At 61.8% G+C, this 19154-nt stretch overlaps 1 protein-coding gene across 1 annotated transcript; it reads left to right on the top strand.

The window, feature by feature from the left end:
- Positions 1-15479: 15479 nt before the first annotated feature.
- PTGDS (prostaglandin D2 synthase) lies at positions 15480-18780 on the top strand. Its single transcript, XM_066366648.1, has 7 exons — positions 15480-15679; positions 16415-16554; positions 16668-16744; positions 17396-17512; positions 17603-17704; positions 18316-18341; positions 18639-18780. Exons 1-6 carry the CDS (start codon positions 15575-15577, stop codon positions 18339-18341), a joined length of 567 nt encoding a protein of 188 aa, XP_066222745.1. The 5' UTR covers positions 15480-15574; the 3' UTR covers positions 18639-18780.
- The last annotated feature ends 374 nt before the right edge of the window (positions 18781-19154 follow it).

The raw sequence follows: 19154 nt of genomic DNA, 5'->3' as shown, positions 1-19154 counted from the left end.
CTCTGCTCACCGCCCCACCTACAGGGGCCAGCGCTGCACGACCTGGTCTTACGTGCTGGTTCCCACGGCCCAGCCTGGGAAATTCTCGGTGGACAACAGTAAAGGTGAGACCATAGGAGGTGAGGAGGGCGGCCCCAGGGAGATGCTGGCGGGGGGTCCCCTGACCAGGGCTGTGCCCCTCAGAGCCCGGGGCGGACACTGAGGAGGTGCAGGTGGTCAACACCGACTACACCAACTTCGCCCTGATGGTCTTCAGGAGACAGTCGAGCAGACAGAGCATCCTCAGGGTCAACCTGCTGTGTGAGCCCCCCGCCCGCCTGTCCTTGCTGTGGCCTGCTGCACCGGGGTGGGTGGGGCTGGAGGGAAGGGAGATTGCCCACCCCCAGCTGCTGCTGAGGGCCACGCCGTGTTCTTGGGGCTGCAGGCAGGATGTGGGCGATTCAGACCCAAGTGCTGCACCAATTTGTCTGCCTGATCAGAGCTCAGGGCCTGTCGGAGGACAACGTCGTCTTCCCAGACTTGACAGGTAACAGACGGCTCCCTGGAAGGGCAGGGCCTGGACAGAGGTAGGGCGTCTGCCCGTGGGCCTCTGAGGCCCCGTGGGAGCCCCGTGGGTGAGCACAGCCTGTGCTTGGGGTCCACACATGGGGGTCCCAGCAGCCCCCGAGGATCCAGTCTGAGCTCTCTCTAGCTGGAGGGGTTGGTGGCTCCTTGGTCTCTGCCCCCACCTGGGTCCCCTGTCCCAAGCCACATCCTCCCCAAACTCCAGGAGGGTTTCCCATCGTGCCCCTGAATTTCCTGCCTCTGGCCCTTTGCACGCGCTTACCCACTCACGGTTGATCCGACCACGTGAGCACAGGGAGAGACACACGCTTGTGTGCACGGACTGGGCGCTCTGCTCAGAGGCACATGCACAATTGCACTCCCCTGCACACGCACTGTGCCTGGCCACCGTGAGGCGTGAGGCACCTTTCTGAAGACCAGGCTGGGAGAAAGCAGTGCCCTGGGAGGCCCATCCCTCAGCCCCTCACTTCCCACCCCAGCCCCTCCCTCTGGAGCGGCTGCAGGCCCCCCTCTCTCCCTCCCTCCCCCCACTCCTCCTGCAGGAGGTGCAGGAAACTGTGTGTCTCCCTGGCCCCCTCCTGGGCTCTGTGCCCTGCCCCACGCCTTCCTCTGTCCATCTGTCCTCCATTCTAAGACTTGTCCTCCCCACCAGACTTGTCACCCAATCCGGGAACGTGTTGAAGGATGGAGCACTCCCCCCCCCACCCCCCTGCCAGGCCCAGCACTTGTTTTCAGCACAGAACGGGCACCCTGCGCTGAGGTCCGGGAGTTTGAACCACTGTGACCATCGTGGCCAGAGGTCATTTCCTGGCGGTGTGGCCTGGGCCCCAAGAGCAGCAGAGGATACTCTCCCCTTTGAGGACCCAGACTGTCACAAGTCACACGGTGTCACTCCTTCCCAGACTCCAAGCAGGTGTGCCCAGACCGAGGGGAAGGGTGTCGGTCACAAGGTAGGAGGAGGCCTGGGTGGGGTGGGGGCGGGGGAGGGGGCAGTCGTCTGTCCTACACCGTGGCTGGGTGAGTTGCCTCCTCTGACAGCTGTTCCTGTCCCCTCCCTTTTAGGATGAGGTGATATATTTTATTACCTCACAGCTCTCTTTCTTAGCTTGTTAATTTCCTTTGTTTTTCTAACCATCCTCGTCCTGTCAGAGTGGCCGGTCGATCATTGACATTGATTGGGTCCATTCACACCGTTGTGCTGGCCGTCCTCTCGTCCTCTCAGGGACTTTCTCATCTTCCCAAACTGACCCTGGGTCCCGTGAGGCACTCACTCCCAGCCCCTCCCCCAGCCCCAGCCCCCACTGTCACCTTCCTGCCTCTGTGGATCTGCGCCCACCAGGAGCCCCCCTGGAAGAGCGGGATCCCGCAGGATCTGTCCTTCTGCGCCTGGCTTCTCTTACGCAGCACGATGTCCACCAGGGTCATCGTCCACGTTGTAGTGGGCAGCAGGATTTCCTTCTTTTTTTCACGACCGAACAGAACTCCGGTGCCTGCAGAGGCTTGTGTTTCTGCGTGGCTCCTCTCTCTGGGGACCCTGGGGGCTGCTCCCCCTGTGTGTGGCTGCTGGCGGTCACGCTGCCCCGTGAACGTGAATGTGGGTGTGCCAACCTCTCTTTCGGACCCTGCTTTGTGATGGACGTTTTTCCTGTTCTTGTCGCCGTCCAGTCTGCGGGCGAGCACGGGGTCCTCCTTGCGTTCCTGATGCCGACAATAAATCAGCATGTCCGTCTGTCTGTCTGCCCTTGTCCTCCGGGCCAGGCAGTTCTGTTTACACCCTGGACTGTGTGCTTGGTGTTTGTCACGGATCTGAACTTGACTCCCCAGCAGACATACTGGGACGGAGCAGGACCAGGGCCCCCGCCCCTCAGTCGGCCCTGCGCCTCCCCTGGTCTTGTCCTGGCAGCCCTGGGGTCCCCCTGGATGGCGCGTCCCTCCTGGTGCATCCCTCCGTCAACGCCGTCCTCTTTGGGGTGAGCAGCTCCCGGTAGTATTTCTTTGGGGTGCAGATCTGTTGGTGATGAATTCCTGCAGGTTTAATTTTTCTGGGGGAAAAAAAAAGTCCTTATTGAACCTCCATTTCTGAAATGTGAACTCGTGGCAGTGTCTTCTGACACACAGACAGAGGCAGACACCTGTGTAAACACAGCCCAGACCAGAGCAGAAGGTCCTGCCGCCCCAGCAGGCCCCCTGGTGCCCATTGGCGGGCAGTGTCCCCACCTCGAACTCCCCCCGCCCCCCGCAGCCACTGATCGAATTCCTGTCACCACAGAGGAGTGTGGCCTGATTTAGAATTGCACAGCGTGTAGCCTTTTGTGTCTACAAAGGCCCAAGGCTGCCCCTACCCCGTTGGCGCCGAGTTCCAGGGACAGCCGAGGCGGCCTCTGGACCCACCGCCTCCTCGTCTCCTCGCGTCAGGTGGGGTGCGGCCTCCAGCCAGGGGGTGGGCTCGGCCCTGGAAAAGACAGTTCTGCATGCAGTGGGGTTCTCCACCTCCTGCTGGCTCAGGTATCAGTGTGGCCGGAGGGACCCAGGTGGGGGCCCAGGGACGCGGACTGGACTGTGGGAACCCGCTGGGAGCTGGGCTTGGTGTGGGAAGGGGTCCCCCACCGAGATGTCCACCTCTACCAGCTCTCTGACCTGGCGGGGATGTTGGAGGCAGGGGGCAGACCCTGGAGGATGGAGAGGCCCACTGCCAATCTAGCGGGTGGGGCCTCCTCCACCCCAGTGCCTCAGAGCACCCACCATACACCATCAGGCCCCTGGAGGCCAGGGTGTCCGGTAGCCAGAACTGTGCCCACGCCGTCCCAGGGCTGGACACCCACCACCCACGGCCAACTGCAAGATGGAGAAGCAGATGGACACTTCTCCTGCAAGCCCTGGCCGGTTGGCTCAGTGGTAGAGCGTTGGCCTGGCGTGCGGAAGTCCCGGGTTCAATTCCCGGCCAGGGCACACAGGAGAAGCGCCCATCTGCTTCTCCACCCCTCCCCCTCTCCTTCCTCTCTGTCTCTCTCTTTCCCTCCCACAGCCAAGGCTCCACTGGAGCAAAGTTGGCCCGGGCGTTGGGGATGGCTCTGTGGCCTCTGCCTCAGGCGCTAGAATGGCTCTGGTTGCAGCGGAAAAACGCCCCAGATGGGCAGAGCATCGCCCCCTGGTGGGCATGCTGGGTGGATCCCAGTCGGGCGCATGCGGGAGTCTGTCTGACTGCCTGCCTCCCCGTTTCCAACTTCAGAAAAATACAAAAAGAAAAAAAGAAAAAAAAGAGCATGTGCAAGGCTTCCTGCCCAGGCGTCTATGCTGGGACCCCCTCTCTGGTGTCCTGCAGGCAGACTAAAGATGGAAGTGGGCTCCAAGAAAGGGGAGGGGCTTAGGGAGGGAGAGTCGTGGGCTCTGGCCACCATGGGGCCAGCCTGGAGACAGAGCAGCGTGGACGCCTGCAGGAGCGCAGTAGGATCTGACCTCCCGCTTCCTTCCCCCGCTGAGGAAGCTCCAGTCTCCCAGGCTGATGACGGGGGATGTGGAAACTTCTCCACCGGGAATTCCCCAGGCTGGGCCATGGGAATCAGCACGTAAGACCACACGTTCGTGCACACAGACACACATGCACATGCGGTCACACACACATGCACACACACGCACACACAGGCGCGAGCACCACCACGCCTCTGTGCCTCTGTTGTGTGACACACTGTCTCTTTTGTGTTTCTTCTCGGAAAGCTCCCCGACTCCCCCCACCCCTGCCAGGCTGGGGCCCTGGCAGGCAGGCTGCTCTGCCTGGAAAGGAATGCTCTGGCTGAAAGAAAGCTACTTTGTTTCGAAGGAAGTTATCTTATTTCTTAGGTTTGGGCGGATTAACTGGGAGCTGGGATTTTCCACTTTCTCAGTTGCCAGGACTCTGAGACCCTGGACAGCAGATGTCTCCTAAAGCAACTGTGCGCTTCAGTGAGGTCCCTTGGCTCTGTCCCACGGGGAGGACTGGGCTGAGCTGTACAAGCTGGCCCTGGGGCTGGCGGGGGGGGGGGGAGGAGGCTGGTGGAAGGCCAAGCGCTGTCCCTGGAAGCAGACCCCACTCTGGGAGGCACTCTGGCCTTGCCTCTGGTCCTCCCCACACATCCATCTCCATTCGCATCTCAGGGCCATGCTTCCGGACTCACTTCCCAGAGAGCCCTCAGGGGCTCGAGGGGCTGCTGCTTGGTGTGGCCTCAGGTACCACGGTGCTGTGCAAACGGGACCTTCAAGAACAGCGTCCACAGCTCCCTGTGCCCTGCCCCCCTGGCCTGGTCCTTCTCCAGGTGCCTGGATGCCCAGGGTCCCCTTGGAGAGCCACATGAGGATGGCCGAGTCTGTGCACAGCACGTGGCTGTGGCTGAGGCTGAGCCCGCTGGGGTCCAGGACAGAGCACGGAGGGACACGGTCTGGGCATGGCCCGGGCATGGTGAGAAGGTAGTTTCTCATCCTCTGGGGCCGGTTTTGCCCCATAAGGATGCTCAGAGCTCTGACCTCTGATAGACTTGCTCATTTCTGGGGTGTGGAAAGGGCACAATGCAGCAGGGATACCCCAACACTTCTCCCAACTGGATGGGGGAGGAGCCGCTGGGCACCCCTTCAACAGGTAGGTACCCAGATGGGGTGGCCAACCTGGCGGGGAGGGAGGCAACAGCTTAGATAACATAGAGGAGAGACAGGGGCTCATGGGCAGTGGCGGAGGGGGCAAAACCAGAGAGCAGGTCAGGGGAAGAGGCAGACGGCAGCTTCCCGGAGGGGGCGAGCACGAGGGGGTGGGTGGAGGGAGAAAGGGGCCTGCAGGCAGTCCCAGGGACTGGGCCGGGGCATGGGAGGCCAGGGAGGGGCTGGGAACACATCCGAGAGAGAGCACTCTCCTGCCTCCAGCCCAGGTCTCTCAGGAAGCCCCCCTGATCCATCCTGCAGACTCAAAGCAGACCCAGCCAGCCCTGCACAGGTGTCTGTGAAGGACAGAGCGGCCATGTGCAAGAGCCTCGTGCATGTGTGCACATAGGTGTGTGCATACAGGTGTGTGAGTGCAGCTGTGTATGCCCCAAAGGTGTGTGTGTGTGCAGGTGTGTGCGTGGACATGTGTACTCATGGGTGTGTGCATGCAGCGTGTCTCCAGGGAGGAGCTTGCAGGCCACACTGAGGAAGGAACAGGGGCTAGCCCAGACTTGGTTTTGAGAAGGACTTGGCCTGGGAGAAGGGGAGGAAGGACCAGCCAGGCAGCCCTGCCATTCCTGGGGGTCTACCTCCCTCTGAGGGTTCAGAGAAACGCCAGCCCCCACGGAGCTGCCCTCACCCCTCACGAGAGGATGTGACATCGAAGCCAGGGTGTCCCCTCGGCTTGTCAGGGCTGGAGACCTGGTGGCCTCCCTGTCTGCCTGCCTGTGGGTGCTGCCTGCAGGCTGAGGGTGACCCACTGATCCTGAACCACAGGGAGCTGGGCTGGGCAGAGCCTGTCCTGCTCCGGTCGGGGTCTTCAGAGTTCCGACAAGGTCAGCCCCCTCAGGGACCCCTGAACCCCACCCCCAGGGACCCCACTCTCTGGCTGTGACAAGGCATGTTAGGCTACTGCTTTACAGACCAATTTACAAGCCCCTGGTAGCTGCCCAACCCTCATGAGTCGATTCATCCTTTGCCAAATCTCAGGGCAACCCAGTGACCCATGCTGTCACTGCCTGGCAAAGTTCTCCTATGTCTGCCTGCAGCCGTCAGCTCATTGCCTGGTACCCACACCACCTTTCCCCAAACCCCTCCAGCTCGGGACCTGTCCAGACCCTTGGCCCCACCCGGAGCAGCTCTACCTGATGGCCTGGCCGCTTGGGGTTGAAGGGCCAGCTGTGGCCCGGCTGCAGGGAGCACGGCTGAGCAAATCAGGCCATGTGGAGTCGGCCCAGCCTGGGCAGTGAGGCCCCGCTCCTGCCCACCTCCTGGTCCCCTTCCCACCTGCCCCCACCCCACTTCTGGTCCAGTCCTGTCTGGGGCTGGGCCCTCCTCCAGGGCCAGACCAAGGCCAGGCACAGCTGTCCCCGCCGCCCTGGGACAGTTGGGTGTGTTGACCAGGGTTCTCACACAGGACAGGACAGGCCTCTGTCCGGGAGTATACAGAACCTGCCAGCCCCCATTCTGTGCGGTAACCTCTGTGGCCTCCTTGACCTCTGACCCCAGTAGCCAGTCTCCTTCCGCCTGTGCCCCTTTGTGGGATGGAAATAAACTCCCATCCCATCAGTCACATTAGGTTTTCTGCCAAATCTCTACTAAGGAACATTCTACATAATCCCTGGCCAGTCCCCAATACCCTGAAGGTCATCAGAAACAAGGGGAGTCTGAGAGATTGTCCCGCCCAGAACGGCCGGAGGAGCTGAACTGTCATGTGGGTCCTGATGGGGTCGTGGGGCAAGAAAGGGTCTTGGGTAAAAACTAAGGTGATTTGGTAAAAGTGTGGAGTTTAGCCAATAATGTGTCAACATTGAGTTGTTAATTGTGACAGAAGAACCATGCTAATGTGATGCGTGAATAACAGAGAACACTGGCATACAGTGGAATGTTACTCAGCCATAAAAAGAAAAAAGAGTGAGGCCCTGGCTCAGGGGTCGGGAACCTATGACTTGCGAGCCAGATGTGGCTCTTTTGATGGCTGCATCTGGCTCACAGACAAATCTTTAATAAAAATAATAATAACGTTAAAAATATAAAACATTCTCATGTATTACAATCCATTCATTTCCTACCACTCATGTTCATGATTGCTGGTGGCTGGAGCCAATCACAGCTGTCCTCCAGGACAACACCAAATTTTTATTGGATAATGTGTAACGTACACAGGTCATTGTATGGCTCTCATGGAATTACATTTTAAAATATGTGGAGTTCATGGCTCTCTCAGCCATAAAGGTTCCCGACCCCTGCCCTAGATGATTGACTCAGTGGTAGAGCATCTGCCTGGCATGTGGAAGTCCCTGGTTAGATTCCCGGTCAGGGCACACAGGAGAAGAGCCCATCAGCTTCTCCACTCCTCCCCCCTTTCTCTCTCTCTCCCCTTCAGGCAGCCAAGGCTCAAATAGTTCGAGCCTGACCAGGCGGTGGCGCAGTGGATAGAGTGTTGGAGTGGGATGTGGAAGACCCAGGTTCGAGACCCCGAGGTCACCAGCTTGAGCGTGGGCTCATCTGGTTTGAGCAAAGCTCACCAGCTTGGACTCAAGGTCGCTGGCTTGAGCAAGGGGTTACTCAGTCTGCTGAAAGCCTGTGGTCAAGGCACATATGAGAAAACAATCAATGAACAACTAAGGTGTTGCCACGAAAAACTAATGATTGATGCTTCTCATCTCTCTCTGTTCCTGTCTGTCTGTCCCTAGCTATCCCTCTCTTTGACTCTCTCTCTCTATCCCTGTAAAAAAAACACACACAAAAAGGCAAATAGTTCGAGCAAGTCGGCCCTGGGCACTGAGGATGGCTCCATGGCCTCCGCCTCAGGTGCTAGAATGACTCTGGTTGCAGCGGAACAACGCCCCAGATGGGCAGAGCATCGCCCCCAGGTGGGCATGCCGGGTGGATCCCATTCGGGGCACAGGCGGGAGTCTTTCTGCCTCTCTGCCTCTCACTTAATAATAATAATAATAATAATTTGCGACAGCACGGATGGACCTAGAGGGCTTTGTGCCGCGTGAAGTAAGCCAGACGAAGACAAATGCCACGTGATTTCACTTCACTTCTACGTGGGGTCTAAAAAAAAACAAAATAAATGAGAAAACACAATAGAAACAGACTGGTAGATACCGGAGGCCACACTGATAGTGGCCAGACAGGAGGGAGAGGCAGGGGACGGGGCAAAACAGGTGAAGAAGGGGGTTGAGAGGCGCAGGCTGGCCGTGACAAAAACAGTCACGGGGGCGTCAAGTTCAGCCCAGGGAGTCTGGCTGGTCATAGTGCCACAGCTCTGTGTGCTGCCAGGTGGCACTGGACGTGTCGGGACGGGGCCCTCTGTGAAGGGAACCGGCACGTGAGTCCTGAAACCAGTACAGAATAAGTGACGGTAAGCTGTCATTATAAAAATAATAAGGCCTGACCAGGCAGTGGCACAGTGGATAGAGCATCGGACTGGGACGCGAAGGACCCAGGTTTGAAACCCTGAGGTCGCCGGCTTGAGCCCAAGGTTACTGGCTTGAGCAAGGGGTCACTTGCTCTGCTGGAGCCCCACTGTTCAAGGCATTTATGAGAAAGAAATCACTGAACAACTAAGGCACTGCAGTGAATAATCGATGCTTCTCATCTCTCTCCCCTCCTGTCAGTCTGTCCCTATCTGTCTCTCGCTCTGTAAAATAATAATAATAATAGTAACAAGGGGCACTGGTTTTCCTGAGGACCTCGGGCTGGGAGCAGGGCTGGCCCCGAGGGGTGGGGTCCCTGCACACCTGGCCTCAGGGCCCTGTGCCTGCTGACCAGCCTCTGTCCTCAGAGAACAGTGTGGTCCTGAGGCCTGAGTGGCCTGGGAGTGCTGGGACCCACCCAGGGAGGGCGGGCCGGCCCACGCCCGGCACCTCCGACTTTCCCCTCTTCCTGTACTGTCTTCCCCGGTCCCTGTCTCCTCCTCCTCTCTCCCTCTCCCTGCTCTCCAGCGCCCCAGGCCGGCCCCTCTCCTGACCAAGGTGGACACCCCCTCGGGAGCCCCAAGGTGGACACCCCCTCGGGAGCCCCGCCTGACCCTGGCTGATCCTGTCCTCACTGCCTGTTCTGGCCTTGCTTGTGCTCTGTCCCCTGAGACATCATCTGTCCCCATACCCCTCCTCCATCAGCAGTACACACTCGGTGCCAGGAGGAGCCGGCATGACCCCCAGATGACCCACGGGGTGGGTGGATGGTAGCGCCCAGAGCACGCGGCCCCAGGCCCAGGGGGTGTGGGCCCTCACTCAGCCCATCCCCTGCAGGCTGGGCACCCCCCAGGCCCGGCCTGGGCTCTCAGGACCGTGAGCTAGACCAGTCCTCGTACATGGCCCGCCTTTGATGGCACCCAGCAGAGCCCGGCCCCGGACCTGAGAAACAGGGGGACCTCACAGAGGTCAAGGGCATGTTTCAGCTCTGACCACCCATGGCCAGGCTGAAAGCCATCTGCCCCAAGGGCCCTGAGGCTGGCACCTGGGCTGTGGAAGGTGGTGGGCTTGCGAGAAGGAGGTGGTGGTCAGGCCTCTTCTCCACCTTCCAGCCCTGCCATACCCTCCCCCCTAAGGCAGAACTACCGGCCTTCAGCAGGCCTGGGCTCTTCCAGAAGCAGCCAGTGGGCCCTGGGCTCCTGCTGGCCAGGAGTCATCTCAGCTTGGCCATGCCCAGTCTTGGGGTCCCCTCCCTTGGTCCCAGCTCCTGGACCAGCCCCAACCTCCAGGGCCTCACCGGGTAAGAAGGCAGCAGGTAAAGAGATGACCACTGCCAGGTGTCCACAGAGGCAAAGCTGAAGAAGAAGCCAGAGCAGGTCAGCACTGGACGAGAGGGGTGGGTTCTGTGTGGGCGCAGAGGGCTCTGCACAGGCACCCCGAGTCTGGGCAGCCCCCTTAAATCACAGAGCAGCTCTCCTACGGGGGTCTGGGTGGGGTGTGCTGAGCTTGCACGCACCTGGGGGCCTGAGCTAGCTGCCCCTCTGCGCCCAGCCCGGGCGTCCTCACGCTGCTGACCCCGGGCGTCCTCACGCTGCTGACCCTGCACCCCACCTGGGGCCGGACTCGGCTGCTGCCCCTACTCTGCTGTGGCTTTGCCTCTGTTGACACCCGGCACGGCCCTGGAGGTCAGAGCGGGAACGAGGCCTTCAGGGATTCTGAAGAATATTCTAGCAGCTTCTCCATAACCCCTTCCCCACCCTGGCCGGTTAGCTCAGTGTGAAGAACGTTGTCCCCAAAACGACAGGGTGGCACACACGGGAAGCAGCCAGTGAGCGCACGCCTGAGCAACAGAGGAGTGCTTCCCTTCCTCCTCCCCTCTCTCTTCCTTTCTCTCTGTCTCTAAAAAAAAAAAAAAAAATTAAGTCCTGGCCAGATAGCTTGGTTGGCTGGAGCGTCATCCCAGAGCACAGAGGTGGCCAGTTCGATCCTGTCAGGCACAGACAGGAACAGCTTGATGTTCCTGTCTCTCTCTCTCTCTCTCTTCCTGCCTTTCTAAATTAAAAAAAAAAAATTACTTTGGGGCTTCACCAGCCAGTCTCCCCAGCACCTCTCTCCCATGGGAGGGGCGTCTTGGGGTGATGTGAACCCCGGGGCTATGAGGGTGGGGGGTGGGGTAGGGTGTAGTCCCGTGATGCTGCTCTGTCCGCACTCAGGGTCCCTCCCATCCAGGGCCAGCAGACACGCCACAGGTCAGCAAGAAGCCACCACGGCCTGACCGGTGGTGGCGCAGTGGATAAAGCGTCGACCTGGAAATGCTGAGGTCACCGGTTCAAAACCCTGGGCTTGCCTGGTTAAGGCATATATGAGAGTTGATGCTTCCAGCTCCTCCCTCCTTCTCTCTCTCTCTGTCTCTCTCTTCTTTCTCTCTCCCTCTCTCTCTCCTCTCTAAAAATGAATAAATAAATAAATTTAAAAAAAGAAGCCACCAGGAACAGAGACAGCCTTGGGCCCTGAAGGAAAAACCATCCCTGCAGGACACTCACGGGGGAAGGGTGTGTGTGTGTGTGTGCTGGGACCTGTCACCTCCCCCACCTGAGTCACCTCCCCCACCTGACTGAGATCCAGCGGAGGCCTGGGCCCAGAGGCAGGGGTGGGGGGCTGGGGGGGCAGTTTGAAACAGATGCCCCCTCAAGGACGAGGCCAGCTCCTTGCATCCCGGAGCTGGAGCTGCAGGGAGAGGGGCAGCCTGCCAGCCCCAGCCCTCCCCAGCGGAAGCCGTTCTCACCCTCCAGGGAAACTGCAGCCTCAGCTCTGCTTGGCCGCTGAGCTCAGCTCACATGTCTGGCTTGGGTCTCTGCCACTGGGTCCACGGCGGGGGGGGCGGGGGGGCGGGAGGGGGTCCGGGCCAGCTGCATCTAGAGTTGCCGGGAGCACGGCATGGCTCAAGGGAAGGGCCCACCCAGAGGGAAGTACTCCCAGGTCAGCCTCTGAAGGGTCTCTCCCTGCACCAGGCCGCTTGTGTGGCTCCTCAGAGGCCAGCATCTGGCTCACGGGCTCACAGCAGACATCCCATCCCCCTGGGCCAGGAATGTCCACCTCTAGCCATCCCACCTGCCCTGTCCCTGTCAGACCAGGAAACAGCCCCAGGACCCAACATCTCTGCATCCAGCCGGTGCCAGCAGGGGCCGCCCACCCCAGCGTCCAGCACAGCCCCCCCCCACTACTAAGCTGAGCAGGGGACCCTGCAGGGCAGAGGTGGCTCAGCCTGGACCCCTGACGACCTGCAGGGCTGAGCTCGGAGCAGAGTGCAAGGGCACAGAATGCAGAGGAATGAGCGGGGGGGGGGGGCTCTGAGGATGCCCCCCAACCCCACCCCAGCCCCGAGGGGTGGGGGAGAAGGGGCAGGAATCCCGCCAGCATCTCAGCAGCCCAACCATTGGACCTGGCAGAAGATGCATTGCAAGCCCCCAGGGGAGGGCCTGGCCCTGGGGGTGCCCCTAAGTAGCATTCTCTGGGGGCCCGGCCGCCTGGGCACCCACTTCCTGACCTCTGATATTGTGCCCTGGCTCCTCTGTGGCTGGGCCAGGCCCCCAACTGACCCCACCTCTGCTCAGGGTCCCCTGCAGCCCAGCTAACAGGAGGGACTGGGGAGGGGGCCCAGCGGAGGGGAGGGAGGGGTCTAGCAGAAGTCCCCCTCATTTGCCACAAAGAGGTTTCCAGGAACAGACATGCTCAGGTCCACACGCCTCCCCCCTCCGCCTCTTCCCCATGAGTCGCTGTGAGTCGAGAACATCCTCCCTCCCTCTGCACAGACAGAGACACGAGAGTTGAGAAAGGCTGGCCACTGGCCAGGATCGCCCTGTCCCTGCCCGGTGGCTTCTGGCTTCTGCTCCTGCCGGCAGCATGACAAGAGGTCCAGCTTGAAGCCCCTTCTCCAGGCTGCAGGCAGCCCAGCCTCAGCCTCCAGCAGGTCTGGAGGAACGGCCTAGCCTCTGCCGGGTGGAAAAGGTATTTAAGAAGAAAGACCACAGCCACCTGAAGCTGTAGGCAGTACCACCAACAGTGGGAACGCCTCTCCCGGGGAGCAGGCAGGGGCTGCTGCACTCCCGCCGTCCCTGTGACTGCCCCCCTGTGCGCCTAGGTGCATTCATTCACACCTTCATTCATTCGACCCGGGTTTCCTGGGCCCTCGGCGCCTGCACCCACAGGATGCTGGAGGAAATGGACACAGGTTCTCATTGAACAAAACACAAAGGTCAGGGGCGTCCTGGAGCGGAAGGAGGGACACCAGATCCCCACCTGGCGCTGCATGGAGGGCTTCCTGGAGGTGTTGTCTATGCACAGCTTTGAAGGAACCAACAAGCTCAAAATGCTGGCCGGTGGTGTGGAGGGCATGGGCTGGAGGGCTCTGAGGCAAAGGGAGCTGCTCCTTATCCATGGGGGTGGGGGGACCATGGGGTACAGCCCGGGAGAACAGTGTACCTGGGGCTGGGCGGGCACACAAGCAGCAGGGCCAGGGCAGGTATGCTGGGGTGGGAGGGGGAGGATTTGGAGAGGGGGTGCCCTCAAGGGTTGCTGGCTCTGGCCCCTGGGTGAACTTAGGGAGTGGGGAGCAAGGGCACGTTTGGGGAGCTCTGTACTGGGGTGCCAGGAACAGGGTATGAGGGGTGTGACTTGGGGAGGGGCCGTGGCTCAGACCAGACCCTCGAGGGAGGCTGAGTCATCCAGAAGAGAAGAGAGAACCCACAAGATAGAAGAGGAGTGGGAGAGGCACGTGGGGTGGCCGTCCTCGGGGAGAGGTCGGAGCCCGGGGCCCAGAGGGCAGACCAAGTCCATCTGAGCTGGGGGTGGGGTGGGGGGGCCTCCCTCTCTCATGGCTGGGCTGGGAAGGGGAATCAGAATCCTGGCCCCTCCACGGCAGCCGGACTCCCATCTTGCCTGGGTGATCTCCCTTCCGTCCCACAGGGTGAACACTGTGTCCACTGGATTTGAGCTTTTATCCCAGGCCTCCCACACAGCCTGGGCAGCATGGTGGGGGGAGGGGGGGGCAATGCTGAGCCAGGTGGGGTCCTCCCAGGAGGGGGGCACCAAGTCCTACCCCACTCACAGGTGCAGCTCTGTGGGGAGAAGCCTGTGTTGGTGGGACTGGGAACCCCCTCCTCTGCCTCTCCAGATTCCCAGGGCTACAGAGCAAAAGTGTGCAGGGAAGAGGGGCAGGCTGCAGACCGTGCCGTCACGCCCAGGCCCTCACTGCCCCCACCCCAGCCTTCCCTATAGAAACATCGCTCACTCCTTCCTGCTTCCCTGGCATTTCTGAGCTCCCAGCCCCAGAAGGGGCGTCCAGTCCCCCCCGGACATGTTTGGCCACCTGTGTCGGCCCCACGGCAGGGTCCCAGCCAGGACCAGGAAGCCCACGGGGGGCTGAAGTGCAGGTGCCCAGACCTCACCAGGACCACCTGGAGGCCGGGCGCCCACCCTCCTGCCCCCACCAGGTCGGCGGCAGTGCCCATGCTGGTCCCATTCAGGGAACTGTCCTGACCCCACGCCTCCACCTTGACCGTTTCCGGACAGCCTTGGGACTACTCCAAGACCAGAAGCCAGGGTTGCCAAGAGTCCCGCTTCCAAGAAGAAGGTGCCAGGCCCTGGGACAGGAGCCTACACTCCCCCAGCCCCCAAAATGGGTTGGGCCTGTATCTGGAGATGACCGGCCCCTGACTCCCTCCAACCACAGCTGCAACCTCTCTGTGTCTGCACCACACACAGGAGAGCTCCTCCCCCAGCTTTATTTCCCCAATCTCCCCCCCCGCCCCGGGGGTCCGGGCACCGGCTCCCTACCTCCCCCTCCCCCATGCTCACATAGTCCATTCACCGTCCCTCAGAGCTGTTGACTCCACTCAGCCCTGTGCTAAAGCCCCAGCCGCCCACCCAAAGTGGCATCAGGCCAGAGCAGAAAGAATGAGGCCTTTGCAGATTGGAACAGAGCCAGGACCTCAGAGACAGCCCACCGACCTCTCAATGGAAGCAGCCATCTTTGTAAAGTAGCCAGGTATCCTCTTGTCCCCAGCTCAAGAGGGACACTGCCGCTGGCCACCCCAGGTAACAGGACCACCCTGAGTCCCACAGGGGGCTGCTGGGCCAGACTCGGAGGCATGCCAGTGCAGCTGGTAACACCTGGAAGGGAGGGGCCTATGCCCACCCAAGGCCAGAGTGGCCTCAGGCTGAGAAGGGTGTCCAGGGGCCAGAGCCCCAGAGGTCTGATCGCTATGGGGACGCTATGGTCCACACGCCTGGTCTTCAGGCAACAAACACTTCACGGGCAGATCTGGTTTCTGGACCTTAGCGCAAGTTTGCCATCGCTGCCCGGGCCCGCTGGGCCTTTCAGGACTGAACTCACACAGTCCAGAGGGGGCCTGGTGTCCCCTCCCTCCCACAGTCACCAGGCTTGAAGACAGAATGATGGCAGAGCTTCTGGAGGGGGAGGTGGGTGTCCCAACCCTAGCTGGGAAGTGACCAGAGGCCCCAGGAGCAGGGCAGCGCTGACGTGATGTCCCCTGCCTCCGTCTGGGCTGCTGGGTGGGTTCTGATGCTGGAAAAGGGACCAGCCATGAGGGGCCTCTGTTTGCCCCCCACCCCCGCCCCTGGGCGCGCAGGCCCCTGTGACAGGGCTCAGCCCGTCCTGGTCAGGGCTCTTACATAAGCAGCCCTGCGGGGGGACTGGACTGCAGCTGGGCTGGTCATTGCCTCTTTCCTACCCGGCATCACGAGCCTCCGGTGGGCTGTCCTTGGGCCCTGGGCGGAGGCCAAGCCGGGCCCATAAATAGGGGTCTCCCTGGTGGCTTCTGCTTGTCCTGCCCGCCTCCCTCACTCTGCCCACACCGCTGGCACCAGGCCCCGGACAGCCGCTCAGCTCTGGGAGAATGGCTGCTCTGTACACCCTGTGGATGGGGCTGATCCTGCTGGGGGCCCTGCGGACCCCGGCCGAGGCCGAGGTCTCCGTGCAGCCCAACTTCCAACAGGAGAAGGTGAGCTGGTCCCTCGCCCGGGCCCCAGGGGAGGGGAGTGGTCTCTGCTACCGTGTCCTCTCCCTGGAAAGAGGGCAGCAGAGCAGAAGGAGAAGGCTGACCAGCAGAGGCCGGCCCTGGGGCCATGGCAGCTCCCCAGCCGTAAGCGAGGAGGTGGGTATCTCTGACCGCAGGGGAGCCCCTGTGTTGCAAGTGTGCACAAGGTCGCCGTCCAAATCATCACCCCTCTGAGCTCATGACGTCCTTCAGAAGAAAGAGGCACACGTTCCACACCTGGGTTCCAGGACAGATCCCAGGGCACACCCCCGTACCCCGAGCACGCAGACGGAGCTGGCACACGGGGTGGGGGCCAGGGGCTGGTGCACGGGATGGCCCCAGACACCTCGCGCGCGCACAGCTGGCGGCGCGGTCACACTCCGGGGTTACGCGGGGACCCGGCGGTACTGGTCCTCCCCGCCCCACCTGCGCTCCTTCCCCGGAGCGTCGCGGATGCCTAGCAGCAGACAGAAGGCAGCCAAGCCCGTCGGAACGCCTCCAGAAACGGCCCGCGCGCCCTCTGCCGCCAGCTCCACCGACGGGCTGGGCCAAGCTGAGCGCGGGAGGCAGGGGCGCGACCAGGCGCGCGGGGCTGGGAGTTGGGTAGAGACACAAAGCGCAAGGACAAGGGTAGGGGTGGGCGCCACCCCATTCCGCCGAGAGGGACCTCGCTGACCGGGCAGGGGCCATTTCCCGCAGTTCCTGGGGCGCTGGTTCACCTTGGGCCTCGCCTCCAACTCGAGCTGGTTCCTGGAGAAGAAGGCCCTTCTGTCTACGTGCCTGTCGGTGCTGGCCCCGACCGCGGACGGCGGACTCAACCTCACCAACACCTTCCTCAGGTGGGACGACAGTGGGGTGGGGCCGGGCGGGTCTGAGGCCGAGAGCTCCTGCTGGCTGGTGGATGCATCTAGGGACACCTGGACTTGATCCTGACCTGGTGACCTTCCCGCAGGAAAGACCAATGTGAGACCAGGACTTTGCTGCTGCAGCCGGCCGGTCACCCCGGCTGCTACAGCTACACGAGTGTCCGTGAGTACGGCCCCCTCCGGGGAGGCCTGGGTCCAGCCAGGGGCAGCACTCGCTGCTGGGTGGCTCTGGGTGAACCCCGTGCACCGGCAGGGTGAGGGCCCCTCCACCAAGGTCAGCAGGTTCAATGCCTGGCCTGGCTTTACTGCCAGCTCAGGTGTGGGGGGGGAACCAGAGACCCAGGCTGGAGCCTGTCAGCCAGGCCCCTCCCTGCCCCTGGGTGTAATTTCCCCAGACCTTTGTTGCCCCCACCCTGCTGGACAGGCGGCTACTCACAGCTACCCCCCCCCCCACACACACACATGGGGGCCTCCTCACTGCCCCCCAGAAATGACTTCCCCACTGGGATATCTTTCCTCTTCTTGACCAGTCGAAGGGCTGGTAGCTGCCCCACAAACCCCTAATTTTCCGAGTCCGTGTGCTTGCTGACCCCCAGGACTTCTGGTCTGAGGACGCTGGACCCCACCTGGCTCTGCAGTCGGGAAGCAGGGGGCTAGCTAGCTACCTGCCCTAAGGGGGAGGGGCCAGGAAGGCAGCCAGCCAGAAGGGGAGTCTCTTGGCCCCTCCCACAGCCCTCCCTAGGAGGGCACCCACTTCCAAGGACAAAGCTTCGCAGCAGGGTCCCCAACGGTTGGTCACCCTGTGGGTTCCCAGACTGGGGCAGCACCAACGACGTGCGCGTGGTGGAGACGGATTATGAAAGCTACGCCCTGCTCTACACCTCGGGCACCAAGGGCCTCGGCCAGGACTTCCACATGGCCACCCTCTACAGTACGTGCCCTCCCCCATCAGAGACTCAAGAGGCTCCACAGCCGGTGGGGTGGCAGCGCACAGACCGCCCCCATTGTCCTCCCCGCCCAGGCCGGACCCAGACCCCGACGGCTGAAGTGAAGGACAAATTCACGGCCTTTGCCAAGGCCCAGGGCTTCACAGAGGATGCCATTGTCTTCCTGACGAAAATGGGTGAGGGGCCCGATAATCTGAGCTAATCTGATGGGAAAGGGCTTAAGGTCAGATTACAGGCAGACAGACAATTTGCTGACTCAGGGAAGGCCCAAGGGTCAGAGTTCATCTGGCTAAGACCGCCCACGGAATAGCAACAGGTCCTCCAGTGGGAGCAGTTTGTCCTCACCTCATGACCTGCAGTCCCCCCCCCCCCGGGGTGGGGTGGGGGTGGGGGCAGGGAAGATGATGTTCCTTTTTCAGGAACCCCCCACTCCCCAGATTCACCAAATACCCAACATGTATGCCAGGTACCAGGTCAGCCCCCAGGATACAGGGGTCCCCAGCCTGGTGGGGGACAGGCACTAGAAACAACTTGTGGGGTGGGGGCTCCCATGACCTCCAGGGGGGTCAGGCAGCCTGCTCTGAGACAGCTGGAGACAGAACCCCTTCTGTCTGCAGGAACGGGGGCTGGGGAAGGGGTGGGAGTGACACGGTCACAGTTTTGGGGGTCAGACCACGCCCCAAGGAAGGCTGCGGGTGGAGGAAATGCAGGCAGGCCAGGCTGGGGAAGTGGCCCTGACCCAGGGCCCTGACCGCCCCCTCCTTCCCCCACGCGTCTTTCTTGGCAGATAAGTGCATGGAGGGACAGCAGTAGGTGAGTGGGCTGTGGACTGGCCTCCCCCTGCAGACCCCACCCCACCACGCAAGGGAGGTCCCAGGCAGACGGGGGCCAGTCCTCGGGGAAGGGGGCTCCACTGGGGATCATCAAGGTTGCTGGGATCAAAAGCCCCGGAGGCCGGGGCAGGATCTGGCGGGGAGGTCAGAGGAGGCTGCTGCCCTTGGCTGAGAAACTGGAGGGGGGTCCACTCCCCTGGGCAGTCTGCAGACCCCCCTGGGGCAGGGAGGGGCTGTGTGGCCTGTGCCACCGACGGGGTCCTACTCTCTCGGCAAGGTGGCCCCAGCCCTCAGGACCCGACGTCCTGTCCTGCTCCACTCTCCTGCAAGACCCTGGAGACCCCAGCCCTGACTCCACCGGCCTCCCCTCCTGCCCCTCGGCTTTACCCTGCCTCTGAATAAAGTGCAGAAGCAAGTCGGCCACTTGCCTCGAGTCTGTCTGTCCTGTAGTCGCTCATCCGTCGCTGCCCTGGGCCTGTTCCGGACAGGTCCCTGGGGTCCTGACCGCCCTCCCCTCTGTCTCCCCAGCCCGCCCTGTTCCACAGGGCGCCTTGGAGAACAAGGTGGGGCGGGGGAAGTGGGCCAGGTCAGAAGTCAGGACAGCCGAGAGGAAGGGTCCTCCAACAGCATCCTGCCCCTGTCCCCCCGGCCGAGTGAGGCCCGGGGTCCAGGGCGGTTTTGAAGGTGCGGGCTTAGCACACCGGGGTTGAGCAGAGATAGGATTTTCCAGGGACCAGAAGGCAGATGGCTGGAAGGTCTGCCCCGATACCCTGCTGAGACAGACTGACCAAGT

This window comes from Saccopteryx leptura, chromosome 2, assembly GCF_036850995.1.
Source record: "Saccopteryx leptura isolate mSacLep1 chromosome 2, mSacLep1_pri_phased_curated, whole genome shotgun sequence".
NCBI lineage: Eukaryota > Metazoa > Chordata > Mammalia > Chiroptera > Emballonuridae > Saccopteryx > Saccopteryx leptura.
The sequence above is the reverse complement of the archived record's forward strand: the minus strand, read 5'-3'. Positions and strand labels throughout refer to the sequence as shown.